Below are 15,648 nucleotides of genomic sequence, written 5' to 3'. Positions count from 1 at the left end.
CCTGTAATCCCAGCACTTTGGGAGGCTGAGGAGGGTGGATCATGAGGTCAGGAGTTCGAGACCATCCTGGTCAATATGGTGAAACCCCATCTCTACTAAAAATATAAAAAATTAGCCGGGTGCTGTGGCACATGCCTGTAGTCCCAGCTACTCGGGAGGCTGAGGCAGGAGAATCACTTGAACCAGGGAGGCGGAGGTGCAGTGAGCTGAGATTATGCCACTGCACTCCAGCCTGGGTGACAGAGCAAGACTCTGTCTCAAAAAAAAAAAGAAAGAAAAAAGAAAAGAAAACTATCTACTTTCCTTGATCTTCCATCAAGACATCCATTCATCCATTCCAGAGTTACCTTATGACTAGCTCCCTATCATCTTAATCTTGGTCTAGAAAATTAATTAAGGTAACTTCTTTTTCAGAATTTCAGGAGCTGGTTCAAGGAAAAAAGTTCCCTTTTTAAGCTTCTTTCATCCCAGCTTTCCAACAATTACCCTTAGGCCTTACTCAGGTCTTAGAGAAGCAGAATCCATTGTGCTTATTCACATTGATGACTACATCAATGTATCTAAGAAGAAGAGTAAGTGTTAAGACCAAACACATCATCAACTTGTTCAGCACAATTTGTTCATACCACAGTAACTGTGTGATGCAGTCTAAGATATTCTCTTCTTTCCTTTTTAGCAGCAAACCTCTGTGGCTCAAGGAAATCTCAGTTGGATGTCCTGTCTCATCTACTCAAGACCAGTAAACAACACTTACTTAAAAAGAACATAATCTCTTTATTTCTGCTTGGGATACAAATGTTCAGTTTGGATGATGAGAATGAGGCAAGTACTGGAGACAATGGCTGGCTCTCCTGTTTGTCCCAATAAACTCCAATGGAGGAAGAAGCTAAACAGGTTTTGGATGGTTTCGGTCTACTGCATCTAGCTTATCAAATCTACAGCCTGGTACTTCTGGAACAAGACTGCCCTGCCCCAGTGATGACAGTTAAAGATAAAGATGGCAAAAATGAAGAAAGAATTCAACATGTATACGCAGTGCAGTCTGATGTCTTCAGATGTTCTCTAAAATCCTGTATTTGGTCAGAGCTGGGAGTGAGATCAGGGTGCTTGCCCATTTTTGCTCCACTGCTCCTGATTCTGCTTTGCTGCCTTGGAGGAAGAGTAGATTTAGATCTGGGGGCTGGTGGGGGCCATGGCCTTGGCAGCTTGCTGGGCTAACCAGTACTTATATCTTTTGGTCTTGGGCTTCTCAAAGTTCACGACAGACATAGGCACTCTCACAGTATCAAGCCCATTTACCTGCACACAAAACAATGGGAATTCTCAGAGATCAGTCAGGTAGGTAAGATTTAGCACCACTTAATCCCAGCTTTTCACCCTGACTTTTCTCCCAGTCAGAAAAAGGAGAGCTAGGGCTGGGCACAGTGGCTTATGCCTGTAATCCCAGCACTTTGGGAGGCTGAGGCAGGTGGATCACCTGAGGTCAGGAGTTTGAGACCAGCCTGGCCAACATGGGGAAACCCTGTCTCTACTAAAATACAAAAATTAGCCAGGCATGGTGGCGTGTGCCTGTAATCCCAGCTACTAGGGGGACTGAGGCAGAAGGATCACTTGAACCTCGGAGGTGGAGGTTGCAGTGAGCTGAGATCGTGCCACTGCACTCCAGCCTGGGCAACAGAGTGAGACTCCATCTCAAAAAAAAAAAAAAAAAATTAGAAAAAAGGGAGAGGTAGGTGCTAGGTGCGGTGGCTAACGCCTGTAGTCCTAGCTACTTGGGAGGCTGAGGTGGGAGGATCGCTTGAACCCAGGAGTTTGAATCCAGCCTGGGCAATGAAACAAAACCCTGTCTTTAAGAGAAAGGAAAAAAAGGAAAAAGTGGGGGAAAAGGAGAAAGAAAAAAGAAAGTATGCAAAACACTCACTCACCGTCACCTCACACCAATACTCGCCCCACCGTGTGATAGGCTCTTCTGGTAACTTTAAAGTATGTGGGGCAACCACAACACCAAGCTGCAAAAAAAAAAAAAAAAAAAAATCTCAGCTCAAATGAACTCTGTTTTCATGACTGCCACTCTAGGGAACCTCATAAAGAGGGTTACAGGATTCCCTGCACAGGGATGAATAAAACTGGGGTGTCTACTCTGGCTGATTCCATGGGACAGAAGGGCATACACCTTCATAGACGGTAGTAGAGAAATTCAATTCTGATTTCTCAGAAAGGGAGGTAGATTCACAAAGAGAAACAGGGCTTGAGGCCAAAACCACTTCATCCACAAAAGTAACAATTCTCCAGTGAGTCACAAATCCCCAGCATTTCCCTAGGTAGACAGGAAATAAATGGAAACCACCACCTTTTCCTATCAATCTTCAAATTCTATGTGACCATCCTTAGTCCTTAGCCATTTCCTTCCCATATTCCTGCAAACTAACCAAGAATACTTTCCTTAACTACAACTGGATGACCACACCCCTTCCTAACAAAGTGATCAATCCCAGGCCTCCTTTCCAGAGGCAGCTTCCACCTCAGGGGTAGAGTGGTTTTTGGGAACACTCACATTCTTGAAGAAGTGGCGGGCAACTATTTCAGGGTTCAGCTCCCATTTGACATTGTTCTTCATCCCTACCTCCAGGCGACAGCTTTTTAGAAATTTCACTGTCTGAAAGGAATTATGAGTTTGAGTCAAAGGAGAGGAAACATGTCAGGGTCACAAGGTATGCAAGCCAAGCAAGATGGCTCATGCCTGTAATCCCAGCACTTTGGGAGGCCAAGGTGGGTCTCCCAAAGTGGATCACTTCAGCCCAGGAGTTTGAAACCAGCCTGGCCAACATGGCAAAACCCTGTCTCTACCAAAAATACAACAGTTAGCCGGGCATGGTGGCGGGCACCTGTACTGATTATCTTCTCATGTGTCCATGTTCTCTCCAACTTGTACGTAAATATCCTTGAAGGCAGAGCCCTCATCTCAGACTATTCCATGGGTTCCCTGATTCCCAGATTGGGACCTCCCTTGGTACTTTAAGGCACTTCACCCAACACATCAGGGATCTCCCAAGAGGTCTCCATACCTGTTTTGTGGGGCAGCCACAACACTTCCCCTTTCTCCCACTCTGGGGTCTGCAATCAGGAGACCTCAAGGGAATCAGGGAGACTCTCAGGGTGAGGTTGGTAAGTCTTGTGACAAATGAATACTTTTTACGTTTCTACTCACCGCCTCACCTGCCTTGGTCTGGATCTTCTCTAATTTTCCTTCTTGTCTCAGCTAGAAAAGAAAGTTAAAGATGAAAAGCAGTAAAAGAAAAATGAGCCCATGTTAAATAGCATCAAACTATTCCTATGTTGGACATTGGCTGGGCTTCTGCATTCCTGTTCTTCTAGTTCCTATTTCAAGTTAAATGTCAAAGGGAAGGAAGCTGCGAGAGAAAAGAAGTTTTATCTCTCTAAGTCTCTCTGTCCTTCCTTTGAGCTCACCAATTTCTCCTCTTCAAACAGCTTCTTGTTTTCAGGGGATGCATATACAGCCAGTCCCTGAGGAAGGAGTCGATTCCGGCCTAAAGATTTCTTCACTGAGACCAGGTCACCCCGGACTCCAACATCTGTCAATTAGAACAGAGACAGGGGAATTAGAACCATCTAGGAGTCCCTAAAGAAAAGATGTCAAAGAGAGAAGCACCTCTTACTTTCTCACAGTGCTTATTTTTCCCAAAAGAAATGCTAATTCATATTCACTAGGAAGAAGATTTAAGAGACTGCTAATCAGTTTCTTTAGAACTTGATGTATAAATTTAATATCCCCTGTATAGAGGGAGGAGTTGTCCCATGGAGGATTTCAGTATCTGTGGCACAAATTGTCAGGCTCCTCTGCCCACACACTGTTAATGATGTTGCTGCCTTTATGTTTTAATTTTCAATGGAGGCCAATGTCACAATCACAATAGTTTTTATGGCTTCCTCTTCTCACGTATAGAGTCGGATTGTTTCCACAAAGAAAAAGCAAGGCAAATAGTTGAGGGGGACGGGCTAGAAAAAGCTGATGCCAAACCGGACCAGCCTGAGAGGAAGCGCCTCGGCCCGGGCCTTACTCTCCACCGACTGCGTCAGGATGAGCTCCAGGTTTTCTTTGGGCCGATGCTTCGTGTCCTCCACCAGCTTATAGACGCGATGTCGCCGGTGCAGGCGCGGCTTCCGGCCCTCCCCGGCCAGCGGTACCTTCCACCAGCGCTCCACGATGACCGTGCCCTGGCGGCCAGGAAAGCGACGGTAAGCTAGTCTCCACAAGGAACACCCTCTCCCTCCACCACGGCCGCCAGCCCCTCAAGGAAAGCCCGCCACCCCCACATCGGCCCCCTCCAGGTCCCAGTGCGCCTCCAGAAACAATACTCGAGCGTATCTACCCCCTACCCCAGACTCAGCCCTCACCCGATTTTGAGAAAGGCTGAAGTTGCAGGCCAGGTCAGGGGCGTTCCCTTCATGTCGCGGCCGCAGTAGCTCCTGGACGCCTCCCCGAAGCAGCCGTCCAGCGCCCGCCCGCAGCAGAGCTCTGCCCGGGGCCGTGACAACGGGCGCCGCCATGTTCACAGGCACAGAATGAGACCTGACGGAGGACCCCGGCGTCGGGCGGCAGGAAAGGCCCCCGCCAGGGCTGCCTGCGGCGCGCCGGCGCGGCTTTCGTCTGGGCTGAGCGAGGTTATGGGGAGCGGGCCGGGGAACAGACGGCACCGCGGCTTACCTATTTTTACTTTTTGGCAGAGGTGACGGACGTCTAGAATTACTGACTGATAATGGAATGAGTGTTAGGTGGACTGACGCCGGAAAAGACGCTCTTCCTCTTGAAAGTGTGGGCTTTGCTGTAGCTCTAGTTGCTGGGGTAACTTCTTTTAATTCTAACGTTCTGTGATGACTGGATACTGACCGGAGAATGAATGATGCTCTCACTTTTCCTTACTTCAAATCTACCTAAAAGTGGTAAAGGATGGGATCCCTTGGAAAACTCTGCCAGCTCCAGGAGGAGCCTGACCCTTAATCATTATACTGCAGTATTTAAGCTAATAAAGGAGAATTCTAAATCACAAGCTATGTAAACCATAGAAAAAAAAGCAACTATGGTAAGGCCGCGACAGTTCCCTCTGGGGAGGGTCTCAGTACTGGACAGAAGACCATAAAAACTGGATGAAAGAAGGTCCATTTGGCAGAGATTATGGAAAGACTGGCCCTTAAACATACTGACCAGTCCTCCTTCCTCCTAAATACACTACTTGGCCTCCTGGACACCGGTCTTCTTCAGTCTCGTTTGTTGATTTCTCCTTTTCTCCCCGCTTCTTAGAATGCCCTCTGGACTCCGTTTTTGAACCTTTACTCTTCTCAGTATACACTCACTGTTGATCTCATCCAGTCTCGTGGCTTACAATACCATTTATATGCCAATGACTCCCAAATTTCTAGTTCCATCCTAGACATCTCCCCAACTTGTCTCAAATATTCAACTGTTTATTCGTCATTTTCCTCTTACGTATCCAAAGGACACCTCAAAGTTAACTGTCCCAAACTAATTTATTTATTCCCCCCTCGCCCCCAAAACTGCCCCATCTGCAGCCTTTTTCCTCTCAGTTGAAAGAAACTCCATTCTTTCCATTCTAACTCTTTTCTCTCATACTCCATCAGGAAATCCTGTGAGTTCTACCTTTAAATTACAGATAGTCCCTGACTTGGATTTACAATTTTTGAGTTTGTGATGGTGTGAAAGTGATGTGCACTCAGTAGGACATCAATAAGTTACACGAAATATTCAACACTTTATTATAAAATAGGCTTTGTGTTAGATGATTTTACCCAACTGTCGGCTAAGTTGTCTGAGCATGTTTAAGATAGGCTAGGCTAAGCTATGGTGTTTGGTAGGTGTATTATATGCATTTTCAACTTACGATACTTTCAACATACGATGGGTTTATCAGGACATAACCCTATTTTAAGTCAAGGAGCACTTGTATTTCCAGAATCCAACCACTCGTCACCACCTCCAATGCTCTACCTGGATTACTGCAATAGTCCCCTAAAAGATATCCCTTAATTCTCTACAGTTTATAATTCTATGTAGCTTATTTATAGCAGCCAGAATGATCTTTTTAAAGCATAAGTCAGATCATGTCATTCTTCCACCCAAAACTTTGTAATGACTTCCTCCTTTACTCAAGGTAAAAGAAAAAGGCCATCAGATGGTCTACAAGGCCATACATACTCTGACCCCATTAGCTCCTCTATAATTTACACTGCTCCACCCACAGTGGCCTCCTTGTTTCTTGAAAACACCAGGCACGTTTCCTGCTCAGGGCTTTTGCACTGGCTGCTTTTGCGTTGGATGCTCTTATCCTCAGATGCTGGCTTGGTTAACAACCTCACATCCTCCAAGTGTTTAATTAAATGTCAGTTTTTTTCAGTGAGAGATCACCCTATTTCTTACTGTAACCCTGACCCATCCCCTTCACATTCCTTATCTTCCTTTATCTTGCTCTATTCCCCCCACCCCATAGCAGTTACCTTCTAACATACTAAATAATTTACTATGTTTATTTTCTAGGTTTGTCCTCTCACTTTTAGAAGATACGTTCCATAGGGCAGGGATTTGTTTTGTTCACTGATGTATCTCAAGCACCTAGAATAGTGCCTGGCTAATAGTAGACCCTCAATAAATATTTGTTGAATGGATAAATATGCAGAGGTCTCAAATTGGCAGTCCCAGAACCAAATTTTGCTTACAATGTTGTTTTTTTATCAACAATTTTTTTAGTAGTCGATATTTTTTTGAGTTGGAGTCTCGCTCTGTCGCCCAGGCTGGAGTGCAGTGGCACGATCTCAGCTCACTGCAAGCTCCGCCTCCTGGGTTCACGCCATTCTCCTGCCTCAGCCTCCCGTGTAGCTGGGAATACAGGCGCCTGCCACCACGCCCGGCTAATTTTTTGTATTTTTAGTACAGACAAGAGTTTCATCGTGTTAGCCAGGATGGTCTCGATCTCCTGACCTCGTGATCCGCCCGCCTTGGCCTCCCAAAATGCTGGGATTACAGACGTGAGCCACCGCGCCCGGCCCAGTAGTTGATATTTTTTAAAATTGGTGAGATTTACTACAAAACTGTCTTTCCAGTTTCTGTTCAAAAATCATACGATACAGCACCATCAAGTCTGCATTCTTGCATGGAACTGAATGGAATTGAGTTGTGTGGACTTCCTTTAGATAACGTGTGAGCTTTCCTATTTTGCTACAGCCCTACCCTGCCACTCCACTAATTTCCATAAGCTGTCTAGGCCCCTGAAGGGGCCTAGACAATTAGTTTGCAATTCCTACCCTACAAGGATCCTGGGTTATTAAGGGTAGGGATGATAATAAAAATACTCAACTGGTATGAACTGGGAACCAACTAATCAGGTCACCACTGGATCAGAGCCTTGGAAGAGTCAGATACCAACTCTTTACTTGCTGGATTTTGGGGGAAGGGGAGTGTCCACAGAGGAGCAGGGTGGGTGGGCACAAGTGCTCAGGCAGGGCTTTTGGCCAACCAGTACAGAAGTCTTCAAGTTCTATTTTTTAATCATTCATACAGCCATAACATGCATACTAGTCGAATATGAGCCTTGGATAAGGGATTAGGGTAGATAAGCAGCAGAGTGGAGTCCTGAGGTGACATAAGGGCTGACCCCTTATCCATGTCATAGTGCCCACTGGGTCACAATGCCACCAGGTTGCCTAAACCTCTGCCACCCACCTGTGAACTTCACTTTGCCACAGGGAGGCACTGAACTGAAAAACTGCCTTGTAAGAGGTGTCGCCCCTCTGTCCACTCCCTTTCTTATATCAAGAGGGGAAAAACACGTAACTACCTCTACCCGATCTGGTCACCATACGCCTATTACCTTTACTGTTACAAGTACCGGATCACCCTCCGGGAGAAGATGCTGCCTCGTTGTTATAAAAGGTACTTGTTTTCATCTCTATTTGTAGTTGTTTATATAAAATGTAAGGAAAAAGTAAAAGAATTTGAAAGAATTTCCCAAATGGCAAGAAATAACAACAGAATAGGGGGTGGAAAGCTGGCATGGAACTTTAGAATTTTTCCATCTGGTTGGGCCCAGGAACATAGAAACAGGCTGGACAACAGAAAATACAGAAGATCATGCCAGAGCCTGGTACTGTGTATCTTCCCACCTCAGATTCCAAGATAAACTAATTTGGGTCTCTTTCCCAACCAGCATCACTTATAAGGAAGAGGAGGACTTGACACTCCAGCCCCGTTCCTGCCTCCAGTGCTCCTGAGTCCCTAGTAGGCCTCCAGGAGGGCAAAAGCACCGAGCAGGGTAACCACGACCAGCTTAAAGAACTGTATTCGGTAAGTGGACTGTGAGCTAGTGCTGTGACAGGGCAACCCTTTTCTTGCATACCTTGCAGAGGAGGGACATTAGCAAGTTGGAAGATGAATTACAGAGGTAGATGGAATCTTGGAACGCATGTGTAAAAGCTACTTGCTATATAGACAAGGATTCTGGCCCACAGACTGTAAAATCAAGGTCATACAGATGGTAGTGAAAATCAGGATGGGAAAAGAGGGAGTGGGGACAAAGGTAAAACAAACTCTATAGGACTTCTGGGACATAAAGCTGTTTATGCCAAGATCCTGCTTAAAGATGCTAAGCAGGATCTGGAATCCAGAACTTGCCCACATATCATATTGCAATAACAAGCCTGGTTGTAACCATGGCATTTTAAATAGAAGAATTTAGAGAAAACCCATATAATGAAAAAAGTGGAAATTATTAGTGAGAAAGGAAGCACATTATAAAGCTTTGTTTAAATCCTAAGCTCTCTGATGTAAACATTTCTAAGTTCCTAAATGGTTATTGTACTCCTGGGTTGAAGTCAGCAGGCAGTAATACTGCCTCAGCTGGATTGTTTGATATAAAGGAGAACTCCACAATAGGCATAGGCTATTAGTTCCTGGGACTAAGGGATATTATTGCATCTTTAAGATCTTGGCTCCAATTCTCCCAGGCTCTCCCCATCAATGCCCACCTTGCTTCAACGGACACACCCCAATCTGCCTGAGGTCTGATTTGAAGACTAGAGGAGCATTTTTACTCCTTTTCCAGGCTGGGAACTTGACGGTGCTGGCTACTGACCCCCTGCTCCACCAGGACCCAGTACAGTTAGACTTTCACTTCCGCCTTACCTCCCAGACCTCTGCCCATTGGCACGGCCTTCTCTGTGACCGTCGACTCTTCCTGGATATCCCATATCAGGCCTTGGATCAAGGCAACTGGGAAAGGTGACTGAGCCTGGATGGGAGGATGGGGAGGGAATAGGTAGGGGATTTCACCCTTCTATCATGTCATAGTATATAAGGCTAATTCTGGAGCTAGATATAAGCAATCCATTCACCTGGCATGCAGACAAGCCTGTGAGCTGAGCCAGTATCTGGGGTTCAAGGGATAAGAGTCCATGGGAAGCTGGACTCAGATCCAGAAATAGTTGAATAATGGGAAGTACTTTCTAGCTGTTCATCTCAGTAGTCCTTTCTCCCCAGACCCCTTCTGTGGCTTACATCCAGTGGTGTGCAATCTCTTGGCTTCCAAGAAAAATCTACCAAAACTAGTTTAGCAACTTTCATTTCCTGGCTTGGGTGGGTGGAGGGCAGAAAACGACCAATAAGATTTTTTTCTGCTCCAAGTAGGTGTCTTTCTGGATTCTGAGTTGGCCAAATTTTTTTTTTTTTTCAGTATTTATTGATCATTCTTGGGTGTTTCTCGCAGAGGGGGATTTGGCAGGGTCATAGGACAATAGTGGAGGGAAGGTCAGCAGATAAACAAGTGAACAAGGGTCTCTGGTTTTCCTAGGCAGAGGACCCTGCGGCCTTCCGCAGTGTTTGTGTCCCTGGGTACTTGAGATGAGGGAGTGGTGATGACTCTTAACGAGCATGTTGCCTTCAAGCATCTGTTTAACAAAGCACATCTTGCACCGCCCTTAATCCATTTAACCCTGAGTGGACACAGCACATGTTTCAGAGAGCACGGGGTTGGGGGTAAGGTTATAGATTAACAGCATCCCAAGGCAGAAGAATTTTTCTTAGTACAGAACAAAATGGAGTCTCGTATGTCTACTTCTTTCTACACAGACACAGCAACAATCTGATTTCTCTATCTTTTCCCCACATTTCCCCCTTTTCTATTCGACAAAACCGCCATCGTCATCATGGCCCGTTCTCAATGAGCTGTTGGGTACACCTCCCAGACGGGGTGGCAGCCGGGCAGAGGGGCTCCTCACTTCCCAGAAGGGGCGGCCGGGCAGAGGCGCCCCCCACCTCCCTGATGGGGTGGCAGCCGGGCGGGGGCTGCCTCCCACCTCCCTCCCGGACAGGGCGGCTGGCCGGACGGGGGCTGCCCCCCACCTCCCGGACGGGGCAGCTGCCGGGCGGAGACGCTCCTCACTTCCCAGATGGGGTGGCTGCCAGGCAGAGGGGCTCCTCACTTCTCAGATGGGGCGGACGGGCAGAGACGCTCCTCACCTCCCAGACAGGGTCGCGGCCGGGCAGAGACAATCCTCAGTTCCCAGACGGGGTCGTGGCCAGGCAGAGGCACTCCTCACATCCCAGACGGGGCAGCGGGGCAGAGGCGCTCCCCACATCCCAGACGATGGGCAGCCAGGCGGAGACGCTCCTCACTTCCTAGACGGGATGACGGCCGGGCAGAGGCGCTCCTCACATCCCAGATGATGGGCGGCCAGGCAGAGACGCTCCTCACTTCCCAGACGGGGTGGTGGCCAGGCAGAGGCTGCAATCTCAGCACTTTGGGAGGCCAAGGCAGGCGGCTGGGAGGTGGAGGTTGTAGCGAGCCGAGATCACGCCACTGCACTCCAGCCTGGGCAACACTGAGCACCGAGTGAACGAGGCTCCATCTGCAATCCCGGCACCTCGGGAGGCCGAGGCTGGCAGATCACTTGTGGTTAGGAGCTGGAGACCAGCCTGGCCAACACAGCGAAACCCCGTCTCCACCAAAAAAATACGAAAACCAGTCAGGCATGGCGGCGCGTGCTTGCAATCCCAGGCACTCAGCAGGCTGAGGCAGGAGAATCAGGCAGGGAGGTTGCAGTGACCCGAGATGGCGGCAGTACAGTCCAGCTTAGGCTTTCACAACTTTGGTGGCATCAGAGGGAGACTGTGGGGAGACGGAGAGGGAGAGGGAGAGGGAGCGGCCAAATATTTTAACTGTTTCTGTGGCTCCTAGTTTGACCGCAACCCTGGAGTACGTGGAAGAGAAGACAAATGTGGACTCTGTGTTTGTGAACTTCCAGAATGATCGGAACGACAGAGGTGGGGATCTGCTGTTCTTCCTTGCTTTTTGCGCTGAGGCAGCTGGGTAACTCCTTTCCTTTATAGGAGACCCTCTTCCCGTCTTTAAAAATGCACCCTCAGGCATTTCAGGGATTCTTTTCTTCCCACCCACCACGAAGGTGGGAAGTTGTAACTTGTTCCATCAAGTTACAACTGGACTCTGAGGAAGCCCCTGCAGGTGGTGTTAGGGGCCAGACTGAAGGAGCACTGGTGAAATTACACAGAATCCATTCAAGGGATGTGGCCAGCAGGACAAAATGGATCTCAAACATATGGAGCACCTACAATGTGAAAGGGTCAGACATAAGGCCAAGGGAACGGGGACATATTTAACTGGATGCCTGGAGCATATGTTACAGAAACTATAGCCTCTTGCCTCAAGGAGTTCAAACTCTGTTGGATATAAGGGATGGTGAATAACCATTCATAAGTGATAGATACTATTTCAGAGCTTACTATGCCATCATTGTATTAGTATATAGGTAGACCTCACTAATCTCTAGTGTTAAGCACTTCATGAACATCTCATTTCATCTTAAATTCTGTGAGGAGGAAGGTTCTATGATTTATAAATGGAAAATTCTATAGATGGAAACTGAAGTTCTGCAGGACTAACTCACAGAACAAGTGTTAAAACCAGAGTTAGAGCCTAGGTCTGTCGGACTAAAGCACATCCTATATGCCTGCACTACACTGCTTCCCAGGGCCACTCCCTAGTGGAAGAAATCAAATCTGGGGGCATACATGTATTGAGTTTTAAAGCATGTTCTAATCATTTGTTCTATCCTTTCACAGGTGCCCTGCTGCGGGCCTTCAGCTACATGGGCTTTGAGGTGGTCAGACCAGGTCACCCTGCCCTCCCTCCCTTGGACAATGTCATCTTTATGGTGTATCCCCTTGAAAGGGATGTTGGCCACCTGCCCAGTGAGCCTCCTTGAACATGCTTATTCCAACACTTTGAGGGGCTGGAAGCCTTGACACATGGAATCAGGGGCCTGGGATGTGATTCAGGACACTTTCCATCCTAGGAATAAAGGGTAGTGCAATCATCAAGTGTTCACGGTTTCTTGCGGGGGTGGGTAATAGGGTTGACTGGAGTGGGATATACACCTTACAGAGCTAAATTCACTGAAAAGATCACAGGGACCTGAACTACGGAGGGAAAGTACCTAAGGATTTTTGGTTCCCTTTGCCTTCCTCCATGCCCCAAACTATTTCCCCATTTATTCTAACCATTTACTGAGCACTAATCAGTGAACTCCCTAGTTCAGAAAGACTGAGCTTTGTTAGGCTGTTTTTATCCATATATTTCAGTTGAGGTGCTATAGATGTGGAGAAAACCAGAGAAGGCATATAGATCTCTTGGCTTTGGCCCAAGTTGGGGGATCTCAACGGACAGAATAGGTAACATAGAAGAGGGCATTCCAGGCAGCAGGACAAGTACTGGGTTATACTAAAAGAATGACAAAGAACCCATCAGAATGGGCTGTAAACAGGTAAGACTTAAAGGCATATTAAAGAAAAAGACTTTTATACATAGTAACAAACTGCAGGTAAGAATGAGACATTACTCATTTTCCAGGGTAGGAAGTCTTATGAATGATTTATATCAGGGACCTCTAAAGAGTAAAGGTTCCCTACGGAACTCTGGTAGCACCAGTTCCAGGGCTGAGCATACTTCAGCGAGTTCATTGCAGGCAACATCTGAAACATCAAATAAATGGAAGCTCCTTAAAGATTCCTCCAAGAGTACCTGAACTACTCACCAGAACTGTTCCTTCACTAGAGCCTTTCTGCTAATTGGGACTGAGATTTTTCTTTTCTTTTTTTGGAGACAGCATCTTGCTGTGTCACACGGGCTGGAGTGGAGTGGTGCAATCTTGGCTCACTCACTGCAACCTCTGCTTCCCTGGGCTCAAGCGATCCTCCCACCTCAGCCTCTCAAGTAGCTAGGACCACAGGCACACACCACCACGCCTGGCTAATTTTTTTGTATTTTTGGTAGAGATGGGGTTTCAGCATGGTGCCAGGCTGGTCTCGAACTCCTGAGCTCAAGCAATCTGCCCGCCTCGGCCTCCCAAAGTGTTGGGATTATAGGTGTGAGCCACTGGTGCCTGGCTAATACTGAGATTTTTTCTGAGAAAATAAATTTTGAGAATTGTGGTTGTGAAAAAATATAGTTGCCATGTAGTATAGAGGTAGACGTTACTAATCCCTAAATTTTAAAAAAAGACCTGTGTAAGGCATCCTTATGTGCTAGTTTTAAATTTTCTAGTTTATCTTGCTTTATCCTTAAAAAAAATTCACTTGCCATTTTTCTACCATCCACATTACTATACATTTATATTTACTTTCAAGCACCTCAAGTACTTCAAGCCTCTCATTTGAGCCTCACAGTACTGTCAGAAAGATGCTATAAGGAAACACGTTAAAATTTTGCAAAAAGTTTACAGTGGAGATCTACTCCTTAAAGATTCCTCCAAGACTACATGAGCTACTTACCAGAGCTGCTCCTAGAATCCAGGTTTCTAGAATCTTAATCTGGGCCTTTTCTTTTGAATAGTATAGGTGGGGTCTTACTCACACAGCCTAAACCTAAATTGGTTCTGGTTCCTAGTGAATTTTTTTTTATGAGACAAGGTCGTGTGTTGGTGCAATCTGGGTTCACTGCAACCTCCGCTTCCCAGGTTCAAGTGATTCTTGTGCCTCAGCCTCCCAAATAGCTGGGATTACAGATGCCTGCCACCACGCCCAGCTAATTTTTGTATTTTGTATTTTTGTATTTTTTTGAGACAGAGTCTGTCTCTGTCACCCAGGCTGGAGTGCAGTGGCACGATCTCAGCTCACTGCAACCTCCACCTCCCGGGTTCAAGCAATTCTCCTGCCTCAGCCTCCCACGCAGCTGGGACAACAGGTGCATGCCACCATGCCTGGCTAATTTTTTGTATTTTTAGTAGAGACAGGGTTTCACCATGTTGGCCTCAAGTAATCTGCCTGCCTTAGCCTCCCAAAGCACTGGGATTACAGGTGTCAGCTACCGTGCCCAGCCAGTGAATGGTTATTTCTGAAGTGACTTTAGAGAAAGAATATGAATGTGTATATGGGAGGGACACTTGTTTCATAGATGTGATCCTTTCTGTGAGGCAGTTGGTAGTTTTCACCAGATTTAGGCTCACAGCCTGCTTCCACCTTGTGATTCAATCAGAATTTGGTTTTAGAAAATGTTCTTGAGAACTTTATTCAGCAAAAAAATCCTCCAAATGATTCAAACAGGACTGTATACTCTTCCTCTCTCTCCACGGGTGTATATGTGTGTATACATATAGATATTATACTAGCAATTTAGAAAATTTCCTGAGCCTCCTGTCTCCTTTCTATTTTAACTAAAGGTTACAGAGAAATAGCTGGAGCAGTTTCAAAAGCCTGTCTCCAATAACATATCAGCAATTGAGGCTGGGAGGCAGTATTCTCTTCCCACTTCCTGAGGCTTTTAAATATAATTATGCTAATTTTTGCCTTTGCCTCCTGATTCAACTGGAGTCTTTGAGTTCACCACTCAAAAGCTTTCCTTAACCAGAGTCACCTGATAAGGTGAGTCAGAAGTCTGCAGAATCACTTCCAATGACGAAAGCCTGACTGTTTCCCAGCCTCGAAAAGGATACAGCCTAGTAGTAATGTGCATCATGACTGGTAGAGGGGACTGAGCCTGACGTTGAACGGCCTGGAAGTAACACAGCAGTATTCAAACACTGGAGGGTTGGGGAGGGATCAGGAGGTGGAATGGGGGAGACACACTTGTAGTGTGGTAGTCCAATTTTTTTGTAGTCTGATGGGAGGAGAATATTAATTTGGTCCACAGCAAGCCAGACTATATGTGTAATAAAGGAAGGACTGCATGGATCCTTTATCATACACTCCTCTCCTCCACGCACCAATTCCTAGGCCAAATCCTGCCAAAGACAGAAATACACAAAAAGCTTGAAAGTGCTCAATCTGAGAGCAAGTTAAGCTGCAGGAAAGCAGCTGCAGAGAAGTATATTAAGACAGGGCATGGGAAAGAGGGAATCAAAGCAAGTGCCCCACTGTCACCCTCATTACTTTCCTGTTGCTACAGATAGATGATAGCTGCACTCACACAGCAAAGCAGATGGCTGAGCAAGCTGAAGCTCAGACTTCAGAGTAAGTAGTCATCTTCAAGGTTATCATCACCAGACATGGAAGCAGCTTCTATTGAAGATAAATAAGGAGAAAGTTAGACACTGCCCTATTCTAGCAGGCAC

General features: G+C 46.5%; 3 protein-coding genes across 6 annotated transcripts in view; 1 reads left to right on the top strand and 2 right to left on the bottom strand.

Annotated features, from left to right (window-relative positions):
* Positions 1-754: 754 nt before the first annotated feature.
* MRPL9 (mitochondrial ribosomal protein L9) lies at positions 755-5,017 on the bottom strand. The gene is made up of 7 exons (XM_004026662.5): positions 4,417-5,017; positions 4,080-4,236; positions 3,469-3,593; positions 3,209-3,259; positions 2,555-2,656; positions 1,926-2,009; positions 755-1,299 (listed from the first exon to the last, which is right to left on the bottom strand). The coding sequence occupies exons 1-7, from the start codon at positions 4,567-4,569 to the stop codon at positions 1,168-1,170; spliced, it is 804 nt and encodes a 267-aa protein (XP_004026711.4). The 5' UTR covers positions 4,570-5,017; the 3' UTR covers positions 755-1,167.
* OAZ3 (ornithine decarboxylase antizyme 3) lies at positions 3,941-12,421 on the top strand. 2 transcript variants are annotated; one of them, NM_001290366.2, is given in 5 exon segments: positions 3,941-4,257; positions 8,238-8,374; positions 9,132-9,307; positions 11,262-11,347; positions 12,164-12,421. In NM_001290366.2, coding segments are annotated over 5 exon segments (573 nt in total). In that variant the 5' UTR covers positions 3,941-4,225; the 3' UTR covers positions 12,307-12,421.
* Positions 11,346-15,648, bottom strand: part of TDRKH (tudor and KH domain containing) — a 21,184-nt gene continuing 16,881 nt past the window's right edge. The window contains exons 13-14 of one of the 3 annotated variants that reach the window (XM_055359053.2): positions 15,504-15,595; positions 11,346-11,649 (exon numbers count right to left, since the gene is read on the bottom strand). In XM_055359053.2, coding sequence (XP_055215028.1) covers positions 15,543-15,595 — 53 coding nt within the window. In that variant the 3' untranslated portion in view covers positions 11,346-11,649; positions 15,504-15,542. Of the gene's footprint in view, positions 11,650-12,660; positions 15,596-15,648 lie in introns of those variants that run through there. The other 2 variants (XM_055359049.2, XM_063695105.1) reach the window with 2 other exon arrangements.

Source organism: Gorilla gorilla, chromosome 1 (assembly GCF_029281585.2).
Source record: "Gorilla gorilla gorilla isolate KB3781 chromosome 1, NHGRI_mGorGor1-v2.1_pri, whole genome shotgun sequence".
In the NCBI taxonomy this organism is placed as follows: domain Eukaryota; kingdom Metazoa; phylum Chordata; class Mammalia; order Primates; family Hominidae; genus Gorilla; species Gorilla gorilla.
This window is presented reverse-complemented; position numbering and strand designations above follow the sequence as displayed.